This window comes from Cicer arietinum, chromosome 5 (assembly GCF_000331145.2).
Source record: "Cicer arietinum cultivar CDC Frontier isolate Library 1 chromosome 5, Cicar.CDCFrontier_v2.0, whole genome shotgun sequence".
NCBI lineage: Eukaryota > Viridiplantae > Streptophyta > Magnoliopsida > Fabales > Fabaceae > Cicer > Cicer arietinum.
Window position 1 is genome coordinate 49223229 of NC_021164.2, and position 9035 is coordinate 49232263.

The window sequence follows — 9035 nt, forward strand, 5'->3', positions numbered from 1 at the left end:
ATTTATTATCATTTTCAATAAAATATAAATTTAATCAAATTCATAACTTAAATCTTTAAATAAACTCATATTTTCATTCTTTATTTGATGTTCTTGGAGATGAAAATATGAGTTTATTTGAATATTTGAGTTATGCATTTGATGAAATTTACATTATATTGAAGATGATTACTAATTTTATGGGTTTTGTTTGAAAATAACATTGTTGACATTTTAAAATATAAAATATCAAATTGTCACTTAAAATTAAAATAAAGGACCAAAACGGGAAAGAAAAAAAAAAAGATAAATGACTAAAACGTTAACTGAAATAAAGTTAAGAGACCACAGATGCAATTTAGCCTACAAGATAAGTTCTCACTAATAAATTTTTAAAAATAATTATCAATCACGATACAAGTTGTTTCTTATGAGATTGAATTTATCAAACACAAGATAAGTTTTTATTCATAAAAATTTCAAAATAACTCATACATGAGATAAGTTGTCACTTACGAAATTGAATTTTCATATACAAAACATCTTCTCACTTATAAAATTTTCAAAATCAATATCATACACAAAGTAAGTTGTTATTGGCGATTTTTTTTTTTAATTTTTTAAAAATATCTTGTGTATGGCTTAAAATTGTTATTGGCGATATTTTTTTTAAAAAAAAAATTAAGTTTTTACTCATAAAATATTCAAAATAACTCATCTCACTGATAAGTTGTCAATATTATGTTGCAAAAATTATAACATAGTTAAAACATAACCATTTTTTAACAACATCTTCACTTATTTGAGATTCATCACCATATTCAAATTCAAATTCATCGTTACCATGATCTTTTTCTTCGTTTGGTGGTGCTTGTTGGACAATAGTGGGTTCTAGAATTGACTCTGAATCAGAGTTTTTCTTCTTGGTGTGGAGATTTAGGGGAGTATATGGAAAAGTCCATAAGTTGGAGTAGAATTTGATTGTAAAAGGAGGAGGGGCAAATAAGAAAGTCCAAGTCCTAATCCTAGACCTAGTAATGGTAAAGGGTGATGAATAAATTCTCCATGATAACAGAGTTGAATCTTTAATCAAATTCATAGAAGAAGACCGAAATATTTGTGATTAATTTTACGTTAAAAAATATTATAATTTACATATACTTGAGTTTTTTTGTTAAAAAATAATTATGTTTTAACGGTGTTACAATTTTTGTAACATAAATTGTATGGAAAAACTATTTTAAAATAAAACGTTATTTGCAGGGATGTTAACTAAACAAAAAAACTTATGATAGTCAAAACAAAACAAAACAAAAAAGATTATAATTGTAATGACTAAAGACATATTCAAACATTTTTTAATTTACATAGCAAGGTAACTTGAATCTTGGGCCCATGTAATCGCATATTTATTTTACTTGTTTAACTCTAAATGAATAAGTTTTTTTAATTATCTAACACACATTACAAAATTATCACTAAAAGATAAAATTGTGACTTTTGGCAAATATCTGATTATGTATAAATACCTATATTGACAATAGTCTCCATAGATTTCCGTTCTTAAATAACAACCGTTGAATGTTATATTATTATATTAATAATTGGATCTCAATTTCCTCACTCTACCCAAATCAACCAATTTTTCAATCATAAATACCACCTCACCCGTATAATGTCTTCATATGTACATATTCAAGTATTTGCTTCCGAAATAACTAAATATTTGCAATAAAAAGTACAAGTCAAAATCTTCTATATCTTTTTCGGTGAAATTTTTTTTCCATCATACACAAATTAACCAATTTTTCCACTATAAAATCCACTTATTCCCATCATGTCTTCAGATGTACAAATCCACATACAAATTTTATGCTATTTAAAAGGACACTACTTTACCAACTGTGTTCTTATTTCTTTCTTTACCTATGGTCAACCCCAATTGAAAACAACTTTAATTGTTCATAGTCTTCCATTGCATATCCTTGAAAATGTTCTCACATCTGGAGAAATCATGTAAGTCTGCGATCCACATTCACTATTATTAATTACTTCTTTGTGGCATGACCTAAAACAATATAAAGGGGCTACTTTCTACCCCTGAATTTATGTAAAATAACATACTTTTGTTCAATTGTGTTCTTATTCCTTTCTTTACTAATTGCCAATCCTCAAAACCGAAACCAACTTTAACCTATTCATAATCTTCTATCGAATATCCTTGCAAACATTCTCACCTTTTTACCATAAAAAGTGCAATAGTTGTATCAATTGTGTCTTAAAGGTTTAAAAGATTGTGATATTATAATTGTGAATTGTTGTTTGGTTGACAGTTTTCTTTTTGATACGATCGACTTGAGTTGGATGCAATGATTAATCACATGTTCAATTCACACAACGACGAAGAAATCAAAACTTTTAAGTTGCATATCAACCGTATTGGAATCGAAGTATTTCTCTCAAGAAATGGCTAAATATTTGGACTAAAAAGTCCAAGTCAAAATCTTCTATATCTTTTTCAACACAAATATTTAGCCATTTATGAAGCAACACTTCAATCCCAAAAAGATCGATCTACAACTTAAAAGTTTTGATTTCTTTGTCATCGTGCGAATTGAACATGCGATCAACCAATGCGGCCAACTCATGTCGACCACATTGAAAAGAAAACTCTATACCAAACAAGAATTTACGATAACAACACAATCTTTTGAACCTTCGAGACACGTTGATGCAATAATTGTTCTTTTGATCGGCAAAAAAGTGAAAATATTTTCTCAGATATCTGATGGAAGATTATGAATAAGTAAAATCTGATTTCGTTATTTTGGATTGGCCATTGGTAAAAAAAAGGAATAAAAACAAACTTGAACAAAAGTGTGTTATTTTATAAAAATTTAGTGGTCAAAAGTAGTCTCATATATTGTTTTAGTAATTAATAATAGTGAATGTGAATTACGGGCTTAAAACTTATTGCGCCAATAAAGAAAAAGCCCATCGATAAGCCCAAAAAAAATGTTCAATCTGAAAAACCCAATTAGCCTGTTGAGTTGAACAACAGATACCTTTTAGCGTTTGCCCTCAAACCTTTGCTAAACCAAGCGACGACGGTGGAAGTCGTATCGTCTTCTCATCCATTCACAGTAACCACTTCTCTCTCTCATAATTTTTCTTTCTTTTTATTATTTTTTTTTTAATTTTTAATTCAAAACGCAATGCAATTTCAAGCAAAAAAAAAACATGCAGATCTCTTCACACCATTTTCTTGTTCCTTTCCTCTCTTCTCTGTATGGGTCATTAAATTTTAGTGGGACCCAATTGATTCTGTTTGAGATTTTATTTTTGTGATGCTTATTTAACCCTTTCGTTTAATTTGATTAAAGTTTGCAATTTTTTTTAATGGGGTTGGTGTTTTTTTATATGTTTTACTATTTGCTTTGTGTTTTTGGTGTTGGGAGGAAATTCTGGTTTGTGGGGTTTGTTTTTGGGGACAAACGTTGATGCTTTTAATGTAAATATAATTCTGTTGAAGTAATTCGGGAGTTGTTTAAATGAAATGGGAAGGGTTGTTATGTAGAGATGTTGAGTTTGAGCCTTGAAGGAGAGTACGCTGTTTGTTTTGAGTGTGTTTAGATGTGCTTAACTTTTTGTTTTGTTCTGTTTTTTTGTTCTTTTTGTGGAAGTTAAGGTTTAGGAACTAATTGTAATGTTTGGTTGAGAAGATTGAAATGAGATAGGAAGATGAAAATGTTGGGAATTCTGGACTAGATGTTGATAGGAAATGTAAGGGAGTGATATTTTATTTTTTTTAAGTTGAAGGTTCATGTTAAGTTCAATTCAAGGAAGGCATAGCGAAATGAGATTTAAGAAATTTGGTTTTTGATATTTAAATGAGGTTTGAATAGTGTGCTGTAGCGGCACATCTGTTAGCTGCCTCTGCCGCAGAATGCTTCTGGCAATGAACCTTGTTTTATTGGTCTTTTATTGAGTTTGGATATTAATAAGACTTCAATGCTTAAACTTATTTGATTTTTTTAATACTTTTTTTGGTATTTACCTCTATGATTTGCATAAGTACTATGATTTTTTTATTGATACTGATCCACGTTTCATGAATTTTGAGTATTAAGAAGTTGAGCATAGCAGTCATCATGGTATGCGCTATCCTACTATAGCGTTTTTGAGATTGGCTGCTATGTGCCTTTATCTGAGATTGATAACTGTGCTTGTGTTCCTCTCCCTGTGTGAGAATGGTGCCTTCCTTTGTTTAATTTAAGTAGAAGTAAAATGCGTTGAATTTGTATAGACAGTTTAGATGTATCTCATGGATTTATTTTTATGAGGAACAGCGTGGGAGTGAGCTTTATTTCAGAATCTACATGTTTGTACACCATGACATTGTCTTGTAACCAATAAAAGACGAGAAAGAGGGTATCTGTTCTAAGTGCAAGGTGTAGGGGAAGGGGAAGAAAGATTCAACATCATGTTATTACATTAATTCCCCAGTCATAGCTCATATTTGTCACATAATATAAATAAGAGTCAATAATAATTATTTTGACTGTTAGTTTTTTTGCTGCTTATGGTAATATCAATACTGTTTCTGTTTTATCCAATGTAAACTAAGATATCAAAAGCTTTACATTCGGAGCGGTGTAGGCAACAAGGAAACAATGAAGTACTGTCTTCCAAATCTTCAAGGGCCATATATTAGATGGAAAAGAAACTATTCTTGATTGTTTTTTCATGTTTTGTAATGTTTGACATTGTTGTAAAAATGGAAATGATTTATTGGTTAATTGGGGTTATTGTAAAAGGAAAAATCTCTTTTTGAAGTAAAGTTCTATCATTCCATATATATTCGACTTACGAGAAAAGTACTCAATAGCCTGCTATAGCAACATAGGAGCCAGTGGCTGATAATCGAAGTATGTAGTGGAGCGTTTTGCTGTGCGGCTATCATGCCTGCTTTAGCGGGCACAATCGCAGTTGGTAGTGGTTGCTAAATATTTCAGAAATTTATATTATATTAGGATATTTTAGGTATTTCCTTCTTATACAGTGTAAAAACAGTCAAGTTTTATTATCTAGTTACCTTTAGCCTTTAGATGCTTTCTTGTTTGTTTTTGGATTTTTTAGGTATTTACTTAATGTGTTAAGATTTTTAAGTTTTTATTGTTATTTCGTAATACATCACAAATTTTATAATATTAATTAATTATTTAATATGTATAAAAAATTCAGAACAGCTGTCATCCCGTTTTTCGGGGTCGGCAGCTACACATTGCTATCTTGGAATTATAACTATGTTGCTTTAAAATGTGAACTTCTGTGTACGGATGTATGGATTACTTTCCTGCTATTAAGTGTTTTTTATGCAATTCGTACATATTTGTACGTCTTGCCAGAGGTCTACAACCATCTGTTGTTTTTCAGCCTTTTCCCTATAAGATGCTCTTATTTTGATTGCTACCTATTACTCAATGACTTTTTGTGGCTTTTAATCTTTCATGTGTAGTTATCAACTAACTGCATTAATAGTGTTTTCTCATATTTTCGACTGTGGCAATTTTCCCTCCGAATGCAGTTCACACAAGGAAAAGAGAATTTTATAACTCAATGAAGTATGAGTAGATGGCAGTCAAAGTTGAGGATTGTCAATTACTTCCTTTCAATTATTACAGGAAGGATCCATCCCTAAAATCTGCAGTATAAGTCGTTCGATTTTCCTGGTAACGAAAGTTCATGTTAAATTTTATTTAGATTAGTTGTCAAGATATGTGAGCAATAGAAAATAATAGAAACCACTCATGTTGTCATTCCTTGATCAGTTGAAAGATATCTACAAGTCATTAGTTCATATGATATGTATTCAACAGGTTGCTTATGGGTCAATAGATTAGGAATTAAGACTTTTGGGCCAGTAATACTTAGAATCAGTGTTGCCAATTGTGGATTGCGGAAAATTGCAGTATGTTCAAATTCTGCTATGCTACGGTGTTTTAGTGCCGCTATTGCCTCAATTTGATACCAGTTTGATCTAAATAGTATACATTGGAACAATAGCAATTTGTTCAAATTCCTCCGCACTTTAGCACTGTTTGACCAGGGATAGAATTTGTAGGCTTTTTTTCTTTTGATGTATTGCCAATTTTTCTTACCTTAAATCTTTTGTCCTCTTAAGAATTTCTGTTATCCATGTCCATTGCGTCCTACCTTTCTTTTTGAAAAGTCTCTTTTACAAAACAAAATAAGAAAAAATTCAAGCTTCCATTTTTCATTTCACTTTTTTCCTGTATTTTAGGTTGTCAGTAATGGAAATGGGAACAGTGGACCCTTACACAACAAATCCAGGTCCAATTGATGGTTCCGTGCTATACGACCAAGACAAGCATGTATCAACTGCAGTTTGGGAAGGACAGGTGCATTTCGTGAACTGCCGATACTTTCTGTTATTCTTTTTGTAGCTTGATTTTTTATTTTATATAATTGTTCTCTTGTTATTAAATTTCAATAGCAGGAGCGCGGTGCCCTCAGATGTCATGAACACACTTCAAAACTTGATCAGTGGACACTTACGCCTAAACAGATTGAATTGGTCGAGAAAGCCGGATTTGGATACTTAAGGTCAATTCCGGCTATTAGTCTAGACAATCCACTTATCTCGGCTCTAGTCGAAAGATGGAGAAGAGAAACAAATACTTTTCACTTGAATGTCGGCGAAATGACAGTAACCCTTAAAGACGTCGCGCTCTTGCTCGGTCTCGCAATTGACGGGGAACCTGTAATAGGTCTTACGTATACCTCATGCAGTTCTGTTTGCGAAAAGTATCTCGGCAGAGTGCCCGAGTCGGGTTACACAAGCGGCGGGATGGTGAAGTTAAGTTGGTTGAAAGAGTTCTTTTCTCGATGTCCTGAAGATGCACCAATCGAAGTAATAGAGCAACATACCCGTGCATATCTTCTTTATCTTGTAGGTAGCACCGTATTCTCCACCACTACAGGGAATAAGGTCCCTGTAATGTATTTGCCATTATTCGAGAATTTTGTTAGATGCGGGCAATATGCCTGGGGCGCAGCGGCGTTGGCATTCTTGTATAGAGCACTAGGAAATGCCTCGTTAAAAACCCAAAGCACCATTAGCGGCTGTTTAACACTACTGCAGGTTGTGGTCGTCTTCTACCGTCATCCTTTTCTTTCGAACTAAATTTTTTCTTAAAAATATGATATAACGGATTATTATGCATTTGCAGTGTTGGAGTTACTTTCACCTAAATGTTGGACGACCGAAACTCAATCTTGATTTGTTGCACGATCGGTTTCCCTTTGTGCTTAGATGGAAAGGAAAACAAAGTGGCCCGACTGCAAATCGTGATGTAGTGTTTTATCGGAAGGCATTGGATTCCCTAAAACCGTGTGATGTAAGTCTTATTTTTATTCACACATTTAATGTTGGTGTGATAATATTCTATATATATGTTTTTAAAGATATAGAATCCGGTTTTACTAGTATAGATTTACAGGTGGAGTGGCTACCCTACCGAAACATGGACAGTATGGTAATTCCAGATCATATCAAAAGCACTTTAATCCTTGGGAGGTCAAAGACAATGTTAATATGTTTTGACAAAGCAGAAAGACATCTTCCGAATCGATGCTTAAGACAATATGGCATGCTTCAATCGATTCCGGATGATGTGGAGCGATGGGAGAGGAAGAGTCGCGGAGTTGACGGCGGGGTTGATTTGTCCGGAAAAATGGAATCAGAGCTTACTGAATGGATGGACCGTCGGTTGCACATCGTTGACGGGGATGAAGGTGTTGATGAAAGCGAGTATATGGATTGGTATATGAGAATAACGCGCAAGTTCATAGGGAGGCCTATTTCTCTGTCATCCGAGTTTCAAAGAACAGTAAGGATATATGTTTCACGAGTTTAGTTTTATATATCTTGTAGTGATTATAGATTAAGTTTGAAATGCTTTTTTAAAGAAAATAAACAAATGCTTGCAGAATGCTGGTCTGAGGGATATTGCACACATTGCCGATACTTTTTCGACAAAAGGGTTAGATCCACTACAAATTGAATCGATATCTAGGATAAGATATATCGCACATGAATGTTTGAGAGACCAAATCAGTGGTTCAACAACAATAGTAACAGCCACCCCTGAAACTGAAAAAAGAGTAAGGGGAAAGGAGAGGATTAGAAGAAAAGGAGCAGGAAAACGATTGCGGAAGGACGGTGCAATGCAATATAGTGTTGTTAGCGAGGATGAACAACCCCAGTTCTATGGCACTGCTATTGAGGTCGGACAATTGCATCTAAGTCATATGAATAGAGAATTGGATCATGCGCAATTATGTACCGTGGAAACTGCAGTTAGTTCTGTCCATATGATTCATGCAGATGCTGAGAACATGCACCTCTGCGATGCACATCTCGGGGTTGATCAATCAGAACTAGGCTACGAAGACGATGAAAACGATGACGATGTAGCTGCTGAGTTTAACCACCATGGAGATCTAAAGCAGGAAGCTGACGAGGAAATAAAGGAAGAGCTTAACCATATAACCGGTGAGGAAAATATTGATGAGCTGCATGCGGCCACCGACATTCATCAAGATCTACAACCGTGTGATCATATGGTGATAGACGAATCACAGTTTTGTGATGTAAGTCACGATGATATTGACAACGCGGCTCTTTCAGATGACGCGGCAGATGTCAATCACACACATTTCGGTGATATTGACGATATCAATTCACAAGAAATCAATCCAACTGAAGATTTTGTTAATTCTCAACTTTCTCATGTTGTTAACAATGAAATTGAACCAACACCATCTGCTACTATAGCAGCAATAGAAGTGTCTCAACATTCTATTGAAACTCATGGAGATATTTCACAGAAAGGTGATTGTAGTGTTGCTGTATAGAATGAAAATAGCTTACACTATTTGTAGAGAATCAAAATTTTTTAGGCAGAAGACTCAATTCCATGATGAGGTGATCATCGTTGCCATGTATAATTAGTTATATTCATTTTTTGATA

General features: G+C 33.4%; 1 protein-coding gene across 5 annotated transcripts; it reads left to right on the top strand.

Annotated features, from left to right (window-relative positions):
• Window positions 1-2971: 2971 nt before the first annotated feature.
• On the top strand, window positions 2972-9035 carry LOC101507409 (protein MAIN-LIKE 2). Of its 5 annotated transcripts, none has more exons than XM_004499940.4 (7): window positions 2972-3122; window positions 5567-5711; window positions 6284-6401; window positions 6497-7144; window positions 7233-7400; window positions 7503-7892; window positions 7972-9035. In XM_004499940.4, the coding sequence occupies exons 3-7, from the start codon at window positions 6294-6296 to the stop codon at window positions 8917-8919; spliced, it is 2262 nt and encodes a 753-aa protein (XP_004499997.1). In that variant the 5' UTR covers window positions 2972-3122; window positions 5567-5711; window positions 6284-6293; the 3' UTR covers window positions 8920-9035. The 5 variants fall into 5 exon arrangements, with proteins under 5 accessions (XP_004499997.1, XP_012571200.1, XP_012571199.1 ...); XM_012715746.3 differs by having other exon boundaries at window positions 7993-9035; XM_012715745.3 differs by having other exon boundaries at window positions 6500-7144.